We start from the raw sequence: 15,639 nt of genomic DNA, 5'->3' as shown, positions 1-15,639 counted from the left end.
AAAAAAAGAGTGGTTTTAAGTAACCTTAAGTTTAGCATGAACTGGAGTGAAATATGGGAACGAACTGAATGTCAAAGGACAATTATAACTGAAACTGTCCCTGCCAATACAAAACCTGCTATTTTGCTAGTGGAGTGAACTCTCAAATACAGCATTAGGGCTGACAAAGGCTATGTCTGTAAACTGGTCTCCAGCACTAATTACAAGGCTTTTCTTCCCTTTTCATCCCATTAACCTTTTAAATATTACAATGATATTCAACCTTTTAGCAGACTGACAATGCTGCAAAATGTAAGTAATAAAATCTAGGTAATTCACTGTCTCAAAGTGAGAAGAATCTGCCAACTTATACAAAATCAGCATTTCAGAAGTGGAATATGAATTCCCACGCTACTTGTTTGAAATGAAAAGAAATCTCCACAGGATGAATGAAATGCACACTCATTGTTTTAAAACATAATACAAGAGAGAAAGCATCCAGCAGTATTGCAAAAACATCGAGGTGTAGTCAGGTAAAATGAGGGAAGCCCAGAATAATCTTTTACATTTGTTTCAATTTTTAAAAGTCATTATTTAAAGAGATTTTAAGCTTTAAAAAGTTGCCTGCAGTTTTAATTCCTGTTCTTGAATACCCAACTATGTCTTTTTTTATAGACTGAGAAAATGGCTGTACCAAACATTCTCACTTACTCTGTATGTGCTCATAGCAATAATTTCTGCAAATAAATTTGAGTTGGCTATACAACACATCTTTTTTTGTGAATTTTTTAAAGGCTCTTTTCATGTCCACTGGCAAATTTCTCTTTTAGGAATCTATGAATTCAACAAAGTGAGATCCACTATCTTAAAGTGACAAAATAGATGGATTATCCTAGTAATTGTTCTGTTCCCACTATTTGATTGCAAAGTATGCAAAAAGTCCTCTCTTAAAAAGTACATCCACAGCAATCCAAATAAAAAAGAAATCATAATGAAAATCTGAAGTGAAATTTACTGTAGCAATGCTTTATTTCTGTCATTGCAGTAACTCTCTATTTACATGCCATTAAAACCTTCCTGGAATAAAAAAGCTTCACAGTTGCTTCTGAGTACTTTCAGTCGTTTCTCTAACAGAGCTCATACAAATTTAAGCTAAAAATTTCCAAGTAGTCTAAATAAGGTGACTAGATCATCATCACCTATTGTCAATGAGATCTTTTGAGTATTGCATCTATACTACTTATTTTGACTTGGAGCTGTAAGTCTTCTATTGAGTTGGCCTTGAATTGGCTACCACATCACCGCATCTTGAGTTGGCCACCATCTTAGGTTCAAATGAAGGAAGAATATCCATAAGACAGATGGTCAAGTGTACACTGCTAATCCATGCCTAAAACTTAGCTTAGATACCCCTTGGTTTACAGTCTAGAGACAGGAGATATTAATAGCATTTTTTCTGTAAGTACCATGAACACGCCTACTAGTTTACATAACAGTAACCTGTTCCACTGGTCAATTACCTAGAGTTTTGGCATCTTAAATATTCTACTTAAATTCCCTAATGAGTGAAGGTAATTATGGTACCTCGTGTTTACCATGTGTCTGAGTAGCGCACACATGGACAGCTTCTGCAGAGCTGATGTCACAGCAACATGTTCAAAGTAAATGTTACATATCTACATTTAGAAAAAACTAATTGTGCCCAGAAGAGCCAGCTGCTCTCCATTCAGAACAAAGGGTGTCCAAATGACAAGGTCAGGTGTAGATGTTGACAATGTGACATCTGAAGTTAGATGAGATTAATTCTGCCCAGAAATCCCACATATCATCTGCATAAGTTACCTAACCTTAAATATTACATGGTATGGATTTCATGTTCTCACTGCAGTTTTGTACCCCCTGATCCCACCATATGTAAATCCACAATCTTCCCCCCCCCCCATAAAAAGCCATATGCTACCAAGTCAATTAATACTTTCTCCTCAAGTAATTAATACTTGCACCTGACAAAAATACTTTGGGGATACCTTACCTATTGCTCATAAAGACATTTTTGTTGTGACTGTTTCTATCACAATAACTAGTTTTTAAATCTGCAGCTTAGCACTGGTCCTTGCTACTTGATTGTTCGGTGTCCTTCACTAAATTCTCTGCTTGTTATTCTTGTATTCTCCAATGGAACTTTAGCCTTTTGGCCTTACTTTGGCCCTTTGTAGTCTCACAGCCTTTAGCTATACCAGGAGACTGTGGTTGCCATTAGCCAGTGTCAACAAGACTATATTGTTTTGGATAAAGATTGATGCCTCTACTTATAATGGACTTTGCACACAGTTAAACCAAATATATGATGCCCATTTGCCAGCTTTTTATCTTTTTGATGTCAAAACATTTGCAACTAGGAAAATGAGGGATAATAAGATTTTCTGTCATAGCAGGAAAAAACTGAAATTCCTATGTCTAGAGCTCCAGGCTTCTCCACATTTCCTGTATTCTCCCTTCTATCCAAGAATGACATCAATACTTAAGGTAAGTCAGATTACACAAATCTCATTTACTTACAGATTCTAACAAACAAACAGATTTATAAAAAATACAAACAAATTAGAATAACAAAACTAATACACATAAACTTTCACTTTATGAACTTCTTTGTCTTCGCATTCTCTTTGTTTATCGTAATAATAGAATGTGTTATCCCTTCTCTGAAGTTTCTTAACAAATCCAGTTTCTGGCCAACACTCTACCTAAGAATAGAATAAAAAGGATATACATTCACCTGAACGTGCTCACATTGAATGATGTTTGTGCATTAGATTGGAAAGAATATAGGGTATATTTCCATGGGGAAACCTCATTTGCATCTGAACACTACTTTGCTATTAATTTGCTTAGCTTTTAAAAAAAGGCCAAGAACAAGATGTCAGAAACCAGTTTTCTGGCCTACTACAAAGAATTCTGTGATCAGAAAACTCTAGAAATAAGGATCTAAGAATATTTGACAGACTAGAGTCATTTAAGAAGTGGACTAGTCAAAGCTTTTAAAATACATTGTTTAGGAAAAAAAATTGATGCTATTCAGTACTCCGAGAGGCTAAAAGATTTCGCTTCTGTAAGACCGACACACACTTTCTTCAGGATCCTTCTGACCATGAAAAATGCATACATCGTGCTTTTCATTAGCAATTACATAAAAATAAAGTGAGCTACATGCATCATAGTTTCAAATACAGCAGAATCAGTCCTGCAGGAAACGAGCACCATCCTGGTGCTCTTCAGTGTTCCACAATGTGAAGCTTTAAACTAAAGGCTTGAACACTTGTATGTTCAACAGCTTTATGGCTTTAGTAGCTATCTGCAGCTTGAACACCTATGACTACTTCTGATTGAATTGAACCTTAAAAATCAGGTAATGAGAATCTTATTTCTCTTCCGGGCAGGGTTGACAATAGGATGTCAAACTACAGCTTTCTCTAATTGGAGAGTCCCAGAAGTGGTAGTTTCATCACTTACCTTATTACTTTAGACATACAGCTGAGTTATTTGCATTCTCTGCCTAAATGTAAGAGCCTTAATAGTCATTACACCTATATGATAATTGCATTATTAATTAAACAACTGCATTATGGAAATATAATATGGAGTAAACGAGACATTTCAAAATGTGTAAATTGAAAGAGAACCACTGCCAGATCCTGGCAAGTTTGAACAGAATGCATTCTCATTTTACATTGAGTAAGCAGTGTTCTTTATCAGGGTTTAATTGGTTACGCCTTGCCATAAATCTTAAACAGACTGATCCTACCACGCTAATTACAGGATTTCCTTTTGCACAGTTAAAGGAATTTACACCACAGCCTTTACAGCGTTATCTGAGCCCACGACAAAAGAATAAATTGCATCTTACTAAGCACATCAACATTTTGCTTTATTTTGAGTTAACTGGATGAGGAGTGACTTTCTTAGGAACATTCTGCACTTATGTGCACAGGAGGTTAAAATCTTTTAAAAGTGGATTTTTCATACTATATATGCTGCTTTGGAAGATAAATTACAGAGCTCTAATAAAGATAATATGTTGTTTGCTGTATTAACCTCTTGGTTGCTATTTTGAATCTCAAGCAGCCACTGCATATCTGGCCATTATTCATTAGCTCATTTCATGTGCTAGGGGGCATTGCCATCAACTAGAGTGTGCAAAGGACCACGTCCTTGATGTTCTCAGTTGATAAATGCCTGTGTCACAACTCCCTTTAACACAGGTAGCATCAAATATTCTGTTGTGGACAGTTTCAATAGAAGCCAAGTTTTGAGTGTGCACGAAGTCCAATTATGCTACCACGCAATTCAACTGTAAAACTGAAGTTGGTAGCAATGACACAGCACGGGCTCCCTGGACAATGAATGAGTTTCCTGTCAGGTCTATTGGCAGAGTAAAGGGGAAACTTCACAGAGAACTAACCTGGATAAATTCCTTTCCTCAAAACTGAATTATTCTTTTAGATAGCAGCTACATCTATTTAAAGAAATATATAATCCTTCTAAATGCATGAGAGAGGGGGAACAAAAACACAGGCTGGGTAGTGTTTCTGTTTCAATTCTGTGAAATATGTTACTCTGCACAGTCAATAATAGCCCAAGAATTCAAGTCAGACCTGGCAGAAAAAACTGTATCAGAAACTAGCCTAAATGAAAGGAAATAAGTGGCACTTCCATTTTTATTTAATTGTTTAACATGAGACTGAAGTTTAAAGTAATAACCCTTGCAGAGTTCTAAATCTTACCATATCAACTTGTTTTACTTGTTTATATTCAACCTCATCTCTGTATCCAGCTTGCTGAAATCTGTATAAGTTCTCTACATCATCTGACCATTTTTTGGCATGATGTATAGATTTTGGTTTGATGTCAGCTTTAGCCATGACTCCAGAAACTTCAGACTTTTTCCTGAAATTAGATTTTTAAAAATTAAATAGAGAAGACGGAAGCTAGTGATTTTGTTAGGGATATACAGAAATAGGTAGAACAAAATTTTAAAATAAAGGAATTACAGACAGTACAATATTATCTTCCCCTCAAAGTCTGAGGTTAAAAAAGAAAAACATTATAAGCAGTTGGAATCAAATCAAATGCACTACTTGATCTCAAACAAACCCAACTCATCTATACTTCTATATACACCTCGACTTAACCTAGCTAAAATTTATTTCTGCATATTGATGCATTAAAAATACATAAAATACAGTAATTTCTTTAATTTCTCATCCTCACATTTGCTATCCCTTTGGGGCAGGCAGTTTTTCAGATTTTTCTTTCTTCCTACTGAAGGGACACCGATCTGGGAATCACAAAATGAAGAGCTCGGCTGTCACTGAAGAACAGCAAACACTCAGGATGGGAGAGGAGGGGAAAGGAGAAATACACTGCCAGTCACATGACCACAGTGGAGATGACAAAGAAGAGGTCTTCAGAAATAAATTGGATAAGGAGGCAAGGCACACAACCTATCAAAATTCATCCTATTCTACCCTCGCCCCATCAAAATCTGCACTGACTGCCACTGACTTTCCTCCTCACACAAAACCCATTTGTTCAATTTGCTGAGAAACAGTAAATAGGTTAATCAACTGCTAAACACGAACAGAGCAGAACTGGGACAAGATGAAACTCAAACTGGGGGGAAAAAAAAAGACTAAAATAAGCAATCAAAAAAAAAAATTGGGGAGTCAGTAGAAACTCACCAGGGATGGATTTGAACTATATTTCAAAAAAATATGAATCATTTGACTTCTACCTTATATCTGAATTTCACTGCATTTGCTTTCTTGAGTGTATCTTATTCTGCTGCTAAAATAGAACTTTATGCTGCTTCTGCAAGCAAAACACACAGAACACTATCATGCCTAGCAGATATGATCAGAAATGCGTCCTTTCCTAGTTTTGTAATGTCACCAAGCTTCAGCTTCATAATTAGGAAGGTATCTTCAAAGAAGGAGAAAAAGCTGCTGGATTTTCTAGTGAGAGGATGAACGCAGTCTCACTCCCTGTGGGTAGTATGCTGCCTCCAAATCCTGCACACAGAGTACAATTTCCTTACTTAGCAAGTTCCTTTATCAACTGAGAGCTTGAAAAGTTGAATGTTGATGTCTTAGCAAATGCACAAATGCCCTTAAGTCTGTTAGAAAGGCAGAAAAGGAAAAAAAAAATATTGCACCACAGCATACAAATCTTTGGGAAAACGATATCTAGAATTATTGTGATCATAATGTGGAAATAGCAGAAGTCTGCATTTCTGTCATCAAACTGTATGAGAGCCATTAGCACACAAAGAAAGGGCCTTTCATCTCTTACTGCAAACGCTTTATTAAAGATCAATAAAAATATGCACAAGGGCTCTCTTCTGGCACAGTTCAGCACTCCAAACATTCTTTTAGCAGGCTCTGCAGCATTTTGTAATTGAAGGCAGCCATTTGCTAAAACAAAAAAGGTGTTTTTCCCACCTAGTTATGAGGTGTCACATACAAATTAACATGCTGAGCATATATCCTTATTATAAATCTTTGGTGTAGTCTTTGAGATACCTATCTCAACATAATTTTTTCTCCTTTGCTGCAAAGGACCCTTTTGTAGCCATTACAGAATTTTTCATACACTGTATGCTTATCTATGTTTGATGGGAACTGTTGTCAATCTGGGACTTCAGACAGTCAATATTATTAGCAATAACATTAGATCTTAATAAATGCTAAACTATAATGAATTTAAGTGTCTTATGATAACTTACATGTTACTAGTGTTAAGTACTTCTTTGTAGGATGTACTGAATTCATCTAGTGAATGTGCTTCTTCAAGACATCTAGATATGCATGGCGCTTCCTGAGTCACCATTAATTCAGATGGGCTGTCCACAGGTGTTCCTGCTCAAAAAATACATATAAAGGTCACATATTTCAAGTTCCAGCTTGGTGACTTCAAAGAATAAAAGTGCCATCCTGATATTTTTAGGCTGCTATTTAAGCCCTTTAAAAATTGCACTCTTTGTCTATTGTAGTGCCTCTGAGTTTCCAGGCACAGAGCTGGTTTCATTGTACAAGAGTGCCAGATGAGCTGTACTCCAGACAGCCTACAATTTGGGGAAAAGACAAAAGACAGCAGACAGATATAGGCAAATGAAAGAATGCAAGAGAATGGTAAGAAAATACTCAGCATAATACTTACAGTTTTTATTTAAAGGGAATTGTTGAACAGTGAAGTGGACTTTGCTAAGACGACAACATTTGCCTACTCTCAATTTAGGGGAAACAGTGAGTTTTCACATACCTCTGTTTTGGCTTTGGGAAAACAGCTTTTAATGTCAATTAAAGCACAATTTCTATGGAATCCTAACTAGCCTGGGCTTGCACATGGTAGTTTCCTTTACAAGTTGTAAAGGTATGTGGAAGGAGAGTGTCTGCTCCTTTAAGGGCATCTGGTCAAGGACCTTTTTCAGCGCAACAAGGGATAATAAGAAAGGAAGGAAGCCATAAAACAAGAGCATATGGGGACACAAACCTCGACGAGCAAATGATAAGGGAGGCGGTGATGAGAACCAAACCTGGTCAGTCACACTAATTAATGAGGGCATGGGGGAGTGTGAGAATGTTTATTCCATCAAGGTTATCTGATCTGGGACCTTGTCAGTTGGGAAGCTAAGGGAAAACCAGAAACAAAATATACAGAGATGCAGACCTGACAAAACAAACATAGAGACCATGACAAGAAACAAACCTCACCACTCACACTAATTGATGGGCTATCAAGAAACTACAGGCGCCACTTCCAGGAAGATCAACCTGGACTTTGCAACTGATAAGACTGTAAACCAGTAGGACCCCAGACTTGGAGGGGTGCAGGAACTGATAGAGCTGTACAAACCCATGAGGGATGTGCAGGGGAAGGGGAGCAGGGAGGAACAAAGACAGGAATAGACAGAATGGAGTATAAAAGAGGCTAGTTTTGTGTAGAACAGGGCTAGTCAGTACACCTGCCTGGCTGAGCCCTGCACCTGATCATCACAGTCTGTCCTACCTTCTTATATCTACTTATTAAATCTTAACTATCTATCTGTAATCTCACTTTCTAACCTGCGTGTATGTGTGCTGCAAGGACTAAGTGCCAGCTACTGGCGAGACCTATGTATGTAAGAGAAAACTGGTGCCAGCTCCTGGAGTCAGACCAGGGATATGGGTGCCCTGCAGCCTGTGGTGTCAGCTGCTGGAGGGAGTGGGGTCCCAGTATCAGTAGTTGGAGAGGTTGTAGCTCTCTGGATCTAGGGAGGGTCCTACAGACTCTGTGCCCGGAGTGTCAGCTACTGGGAGGACTGGCATGTGTGGATTTGGTGCCAGCTACTGGAGTCAGACCAGGGCTGTGGGCACCCCTGGCCTGTGGTGTCAGCTACAGGACTAACTGGTGAGTAGGAGGAACCTCAGGTCCAGACCAGGGTATCAAGCAGGCAGGGGCCATGGTGTACACCCAAGGGGACTTGTGAACGTGGAGTGCATGAGGGACGGAGTGTGTGAATGCATGTTTGCTAGTGAGCATCAAGCTGAACTAGTGGGCAAGTAGGGGATCCATGAAGCTGGTAAGGGGGGCTGGGATCTGTGCAAGGGTGCTGGGCAGACAGAGGGGCCACGGTGGTACTTGAGGGATCTGCACGTGTGTGCTTGTGAACCTAGACAGTGGTGCATGTGCACCTGCACTAGTGAACTTTTATCACTACCAGCCAAAGAGAAAGAAAGGGACTTGTCTGTGTTTATGTTTTATGCCAGTTCTGTACGTAGGTGCTGTTGAAGGCAATGCCTCATCTGTGGCAGCCTGTGTGACCAGCTGTGTCTATAATACATGTACAGCTTTGTTACTGGTTGAGGCTGCAAACAGGAAAGCAGCAGCTGCATCCCTCAGCCCAGGCAGAGGCCCCAGGCAGAAGAGGTTCTGGGCCAGAGCAGCTGGAGGAGATGGCCGCACTTCTTAGATCACTTAACAAGAGTTGGCATTCACCTATTGGACCTATTTGGGGTCCTAGAAGAGTCAATAAGAGACTTCCAATGACTTCAACAGACTTCACATGAGAGCTTCTGGTATTTGCTAAGGTATTCAGGCAGACGTCTAGGCCCTGGCCTGAGTCACTGCTGTAACCCCACCCTGCTCCCGCTGCCATAGCCGCAACCCGGCCGCCCAGCCCTCAGACGACCCACCTCGGTGCAGGGGCCGCAAAGGGGTGCCTCCTCCAAGGCGGGCGGCGCGCAGCGAACACCGAAGCGCGATGGCGACGTTTCTCACAGCCCCAACGGTCGCCGCCGACCACCGTTACTAGGCAACCGTCCTCCATTGCCTCGTTCAGAAGCCGTTCCCGCCTCTCCCGCCGCGCTTCTGATAGGCCAGCAGGAGGCGGGGCCGCCTCACGATTGGCTGAGGGCCGGGGAGGCGGGGCCGCCGGGGAGCGTGGCGGAAGCGGCGCGGCATTCGCCGCCATGAGCCGGTTCGGGGGTCGCATGCGCGAGTACCCCGCCGTGTCCATCGACCGCTTCGACCACGACAACCTGCGCGCGCGCGCCTACTTCCTCTCGCACTGCCACAAGGGTGAGCCCCGCCCCCCGCCCGTCCCCATGGCAACCGCCTGCCACCCCCTCCCCGTCCCGTCCCCCCCCACCCCCACCCCCCCGTGTCCTCCCCTGGCCCCCCCGAGTGACGGCCGTGCCCTGTCTCCCCAGATCACATGAAGGGGCTGAGGGCGCCCGCCCTGAAGAGGAGGCTGGAGGGCAGGTACGGGCTGGCGGCGGGGCTGCCTGAGGGGGAGAGGGGACGGGAGGGGCTGCCCTGCCCTGCTCGGGCCGACCCGATGCGGCCCGGCCTCAGCAGTTGCCTCCCCGGGCCGGCCTGCGCTGCAGCATGCAGGGCCAGGAGCCCTGAGGAGGAGGTGGCTGGTTCAAAGCAAAGTGTGAGCAAAATAGGGAAAGGAAACTGCTGCGGATCATAGGGTTACAGAATCAGACTGGTTTGGGTTGGAAGGGACCTTTGAAGATCATCTTGTCCAGCGTCACTGCCACGGGCAGGGACATCTTGCACTAGGTGAGGTTGCTCAAAGCCTCATCCAGCCTGGCCTTGAACACTTGCAATGACGGGGCATCCACAGCTTCTCTGGGCAACCTGTGCCAGTGTCTCACCGCCCTCATCATAAAAAATTTCTTCCTTGTATCTAGTCTAACCCTACCCTCTTTCAGTTTAAAACTGTTGTCCATCATCCTGTCGCTACAGGCCCTGTAAAAAGTCTCTCTCCATCTTTCTTATAAGCCCCCTTTAAGTACTCAAAGGCTGCAGTAAGGTCTCCCCGGAGCCTTCTCTTCTCCAGGCTGAACAACCCCAACTCTCTCAGCCTTTCTTCATAGCAGAGGTGTTCCACCCCCTGATCATTTTTGTGGCCCTCCTCTGGACCCGCTCCAACAGGTCCATGTCTTTGCTGTGCTGAGGGCTCCAGAGCTGGACGCAGCACTGCAGGTGGGGTCTCACCAGAGCAGAGTAGAGGGGCAGAATCACCTCCCTGACCTGCTGGCCACGCTTCTTGTGATGCAGCCCAGGATATGGTTGGCCTTCTGGGCTGCGAGTGCACATTGCTGGCTCATGTCCAGCTTTTCATCCACCAGTACCCCCAAGTCCTTCTCCGCAGGCCTCCTCTCAATCCACTCGTCCCAGAGTCTGTATTGATATTGAGGATTGCCCTGACTCAGGTGCACTTGGCCTTGTTGAACTGCATGAGGTTTATGAACTTCATGAGGATCCTTGCTGCTGTTATTCCCTGGGAGTGTGCTGATGCATGGAGGCAGCGCTGTGCCTCTGCTATGAAAGAGGCCAGCTGCACTCAGAGATGTATGAGCAAGCAGGTAGCCAGCAGTTTGAGGGAGACAGTTATTCCCCTCTGGTCAGCACTTGTAAGACTTTGGAGTTCTGAGTCCAGTCCTGGGCTGCCCTGGGCAAAAAAAAAACATCCGTGTTTTGCAGCAGAGCCGCCAAGCTGGTGTGGGGCTGGAGCACGTGATGTGTGAGGAGAGGCTGAGAGCTGGATGTCTTGAGCCTTAAGAGTAGGAGACAACCGTGTGTCACTGTTTGAATGTAGGGATAGAGAAGATGGAGCCAGACTCTTCATGGAGGTGCATAACAAAAGGGCAAGGGACACCTTTTCTTTTTCACCGTGAGAATGGTCAAGTATGGGGATGGGCTCAGAGAGGGTGTGGGCCAGTTCCTAGGCGCTGTTTAATTTATTAGAGTAGATGTTGCATCTCCTCAAATGTAAGCAGAGAATCTCTCTTTGCTCATCAGGTCTCTTTGTGCACCGTGCAAAAGCTAGAGCTTTATAGGAAGTATTCTGTGTTCTCCTGAATGCTAACTGTCCCAAATGCCTGTTCCAGGGAAAGCATACACAGCTGAAACAGACCTTGGTGGGTATAGAAACAAGCAAAGATACACGTAACTATGTACCACACACTTTATGTCTGCACAAAAACACACAGGCATGGGCACACATGGGTAAGTCTTTGGGTCTGCTGTGTTGAAGAAAAGCCTGCTCAACAAGGTGGGGTAATTACACCTTGATCCCACTTCAGGCTGGGGCAAAACTGCTCCTGCAGGCTTACTGTTCTGCAGGTTCTTCAGATGAGAGAGGGGTGTGAGCACATGTTTTGATGTATTAGGTGCCAGGTGCTGATATGTCGTTAGATTGTTCCCTGCCTCTACCTTAAAAAACATTCATCTGTGCTTTTTTGTCTCCTCACAGCTTGAAAGTTAAATTATACTGCTCACCAGTAACTAAGGAATTGCTGTTGACTAGCTGGAAATACAAGTTTTGGGAGAATCACATTGTAAGTTTTTGTTTATTTCTAAATTAATACTTTCCAAGCGGTGATCCTAGGGAAGAGAAAGCTTCCCCTCCTCAGAAATGTCTAAATGTTGGTGTTGATACAGTGTTTCAGGGCTTAAGTACCTACATCAGTATGCCTTTCCTTGCTGCTTGCTGTGGGATTGTTTTATTGTTCTTTACTGGTTAATCTTATTTTCCATCCACGAAATTTGTCCTTTTCTCTCAACTTTAAATGTCCTCCATCTGTGCAACTCTGTCTTGATTATTTGTATCGCTCCTTCATTTCCTTCCCTTGCTCATGTCTCTTTGCTCCTGTCCTTATTTCGTTTTCCTTTTGCTTCATTTAAAGTCTCATATTGCTTGGAGTATGTATAATCTTTTAGTTATATTATTTTTCTTTTGCTTTTTGGAAAATGGAATATCTCTAACATGAAAATCTTTTAGTGATGTAAAATCACCAAGGCACTTAATTTACTAGATTTCCACTATTTGGAGCCAATTCAAGTGATCAGTGGTCATGTATAGGTATGACTTGTAGTTGTTTATTTCCTTCCCTTTGCAGATGCGGGCTTTGAAATTGAACATGTTTCTTTTCACATCTTACTGTATGTACATACATCATCACATAGTGTAAGGATTTTGCTGTATCCCCCAAGCAAGGACAGGAGAGTTTTCTAGTCAAGTGGAAGGTCAAGAAGGACTTCAGGCAAGCTGAAATTTGTTTCCTTGGGGGAGTTATGCTCAGTTTCCTTAAACAGGTTGTAAGCGTGGGTCTTAAGCTCCATATCCAAAGAAACTCATACAAGTGTGACCTAGGAGGTAAGTCTGAGTAAGAAAAAAGAGAAGTAGGGGACTTTTACTGTTCAAGGTCCTAGTTTAATTGTGAAGCTGAGGGAGAAGATAACTAGCTTTATATGAAGCCTTGAGAAATGGAAAGATTTAGTGATTTGGAGCATGAACATGATTCAGGGCTCTGCAAAAAAGACTCTGAACATGTTTGATGTTCAGAGACTCTTAGGCATGTTTGCTGTGTGAAGGAGCACAGTGTGCATAGGTTACAATTTTTCTAAGCCTGTAATCTTCTTGGACTAGCAAAAATAAAATGGTGTGGGTTTGTGGTGGCTTTTTTGTTGGTGTTGGTTGAGTTTTTTTATTTTTGTTTTTAAGCTTGTGTCCGTTTGCTTCCAGTATCCTTGGAGTTTAACCTAGAAGAAGAGGTCTTTTGTGGGGAGATATCCGTAAGCTATTAGGAGTTTGTATAAGCAGTAAAAGGAAAGTAGGCAGTGCTGGTCCTGACATCCCTGTTTGAGAAAATCTTAATCTGGGCAGAGATGCCAGAGGTACCCATGGTACAGTCTAAGATGAAACACAATTAAAACAAATCAACACAATTAAAAAAATACATAGATGTTTGCAGCTGCTGCTCCCAGGAGTGGCTGCTGGTAATGGCATGAGCTGCACAGACCCTAAATCAGGTAGTAGCTGTTGGATGTCTTGTTCACAAGCTTTGTCTGACCATAAATAAGCTTTCTACTTGTAGCGTGACTGGGAAATGAATTAACACCTGATTTGATATTCACCAGACTGAAAGAAGCAATCGCCATGTCAGCTTCCAGACAAATGTTTTTATGATTTCCAGTCTGGCCTTTATTTGTACGTACAGCACGAGAGGCTCTTTGAATCTGCTGCTGGCTTTAACATTTAAACTGTCAAAGATGAGGGGAGAACTCTGCTGGAGATATTATCATTTATGCTTATGAAGCTAAACTGTGGCTGTCAGTGATGAATTCTTCAGGCAGTTTAGATCTAAAACTTGACAATTGTTTCACTGCAGTAGGAAATTTGAGAATTACTGAGAAATATTGAGCATGCAGAATTTAGATCGGCCTCTTGAGTTTATTCAGCTTCAGAAATTGTAGATGATAAAATTAGTATTGATGTTTAAAAAATCAACTCTTGCTAGTGGCTTGAATTCTTAGTATAAAATACTTTTTGACACACATATCTCTGTTTTCGAGCAAGCTCTGAGTTTGATTGGTGGTGTTGCTTCTGGTGGAGAAGCCGTATGTTACCACCTTTGTGTGAGTACCAGCTGAATGGATCTCGTGGAGCTGCCGAGAAATTTGTGATGTGGTGTCTTGTGAATCCATCTAGTGCAGTGAAACGCAATGTGCTGAGGAGACTGCTCAGCTGAGAAGCTGGAGGTTATACCTAAGGAGGGTAATGACAGGAGACTTGCCTTTCGCTTTGGCTTTTTTGGGCAGGAGAATTATGTACAAATATTGTCTGATACAAAGGAAAAAACCCAGGAGGATGGGAGAGGAACCTGCATAGCAGCACAAACCTTGCAGATGGCCACAGAGCATGTATGTTGCAGGACTCTGTTTTAGTCGAGGATATGGCAAAATAGGGGATTAATTGCAGTCTATAGATTAATCACCCCTACACAAACACAGAAGTACCTGTTGCATGTGATTTGTGGGCTCTGCTTCTGGTAGTAGGGAACAGTGAGGAGAAGTTGTGCTGCAGAGACCTGTCCGAGCAAGATCCACTGGTGTGCTCTGGGACTGGGATGTCTTGGGCTTAGCAGTCATCCAAAAATAAGGCATATGATCCAGCTAGAGAAACCTGAGCTGTTGCTGTTAGAAGTCCAACATGTTCTAACTTTTTTAGGCATACACACCTTGATTGGGGTATCTCCATTTCATTTTTAGACAACTTTTAGAAAACTTTTTTTTCCACTGGAAATGGAAATTCCTGACTTACTATGGGAAAATGGGCTTAATTTTACAGGCTTAGCATTAGCTGCAGTCGGTGCTTAAGGTGTCTATGTAATGAATACTTAGCCATAAGCATGAAACAAAATGTTCAGTAAATCCTGTAATGCATGTATTCATTTTGTTACAGGTTGCATTGGAAGTTGAAACTCCAACTCAGATTTCTTTAGTGGATGAAACATCTGGTGAGGTAAGTCACCAAAAAAAGATTCAAATATTTGTAGTGGGCAGTAGTACTGTTTAAATGAGCATGGGAAATGGATCTTACCTGTAACATCCAAAGGGGACAAGCTATTTTTAAAATGTATGTTCCCCTTCCTCTCTCCAAGATGTGTAGCCACATGAATTCCTCTTCCCCACATTGTTCTTATTATCATAGCATTTTTTTGGTAATGTTTTTCCACTGTATTAGTGATTTCCAACCTACCTTTTTCTCTTGTGATTTTTTCACCTCGTATTTCCTGGCTTATTTTAAAAAGTTTTAAGTGCAGGACTTAAAGGTCAGGTACAGGCCTGGTAGAGCATCTCCAGGCAAAGTGTATTCCAGGATGTTTCCGTGATGCTTGTTCACCAGGAACCAAGGAAGTAGGACTGTCTTCTGGCTGAATGGCTTTCATGAGCACCTACAATATTCAGTCATCTCTTCTGGCATGACAGGATGGCTGTTAGTCGTCAGGGCTTGTTGGAATGGGAAGAGACTTTCTCTTTGTTCAAAAGCAATGCTAAATGCTGCAAGAGGCTGTGGGGAGTAATGCGTTGCTTTCATTCTGTCAGTGAAAGTACTGGTAGTACTTACTACAGCGTGAAAATAATGCTAACCGTCTCTTCCAGAAAGAAGATATAGAGGTGACACTTCTACCAGCTGGTCACTGTCCAGGCTCAGTCATGTATGTCCTTTCAATACTCTAAATGTCTCTGCTGAGAAATTTGTCCTATAGAGTTCTCACTAAGTACTGGGTTTCTTCTAACTAGCAAAAGCTAGTGAATTTAAAATTC

At 42.1% G+C, this 15,639-nt stretch overlaps 2 protein-coding genes across 6 annotated transcripts in view; one reads left to right on the top strand and one right to left on the bottom strand.

The window, feature by feature from the left end:
- Positions 1 to 1,912: 1,912 nt before the first annotated feature.
- MEIG1 (meiosis/spermiogenesis associated 1) lies at positions 1,913 to 9,537 on the bottom strand. Its single transcript, XM_075489281.1, has 4 exons — positions 9,210 to 9,537; positions 6,761 to 6,893; positions 4,761 to 4,923; positions 1,913 to 2,723 (listed from the first exon to the last, which is right to left on the bottom strand). The coding sequence occupies exons 2-4, from the start codon at positions 6,862 to 6,864 to the stop codon at positions 2,595 to 2,597; spliced, it is 396 nt and encodes a 131-aa protein (XP_075345396.1). The 5' UTR covers positions 6,865 to 6,893; positions 9,210 to 9,537; the 3' UTR covers positions 1,913 to 2,594.
- DCLRE1C (DNA cross-link repair 1C) overlaps positions 7,012 to 15,639 on the top strand; it is a 19,361-nt gene continuing 10,733 nt past the window's right edge. Inside the window, exons 1-5 of one of the 5 annotated variants that reach the window (XM_075488645.1) lie at positions 7,012 to 7,166; positions 9,726 to 9,777; positions 11,783 to 11,867; positions 14,774 to 14,833; positions 15,475 to 15,530. In XM_075488645.1, coding sequence (XP_075344760.1) covers positions 7,154 to 7,166; positions 9,726 to 9,777; positions 11,783 to 11,867; positions 14,774 to 14,833; positions 15,475 to 15,530 — 266 coding nt within the window. In that variant the 5' untranslated portion in view covers positions 7,012 to 7,153. Of the gene's footprint in view, positions 7,167 to 9,115; positions 9,595 to 9,725; positions 9,778 to 11,782; positions 11,868 to 12,428; positions 12,573 to 12,596; positions 13,105 to 14,773; positions 14,834 to 15,474; positions 15,531 to 15,639 lie in introns of those variants that run through there. The other 4 variants (XM_075488735.1, XM_075488578.1, XM_075488806.1 and 1 more) reach the window with 4 other exon arrangements.

Source organism: Mycteria americana, chromosome 1 (genome assembly GCF_035582795.1).
Source record: "Mycteria americana isolate JAX WOST 10 ecotype Jacksonville Zoo and Gardens chromosome 1, USCA_MyAme_1.0, whole genome shotgun sequence".
Classification (NCBI taxonomy): Eukaryota; Metazoa; Chordata; class Aves; order Ciconiiformes; family Ciconiidae; genus Mycteria; species Mycteria americana.
This window is presented reverse-complemented; position numbering and strand designations above follow the sequence as displayed.

Excerpts from the sequence above, each read along its gene's own strand:
- MEIG1 (XM_075489281.1), bottom strand. The coding sequence starts at position 6,864 with ATGGTGACTCAGGAAGCGCCATGCATATCTAGATGTCTTGAAGAAGCA. Across the intron at positions 4,924-6,760 it reads GTACTTAACACTAGTAACAT|GAAAAAGTCTGAAGTTTCTG; the intron begins GTAAGTTATCAT and ends ATCTAATTTCAG. Across the intron at positions 2,724-4,760 it reads AAGTAAAACAAGTTGATATG|GTAGAGTGTTGGCCAGAAAC; the intron begins GTAAGATTTAGA and ends TTCTATTCTTAG.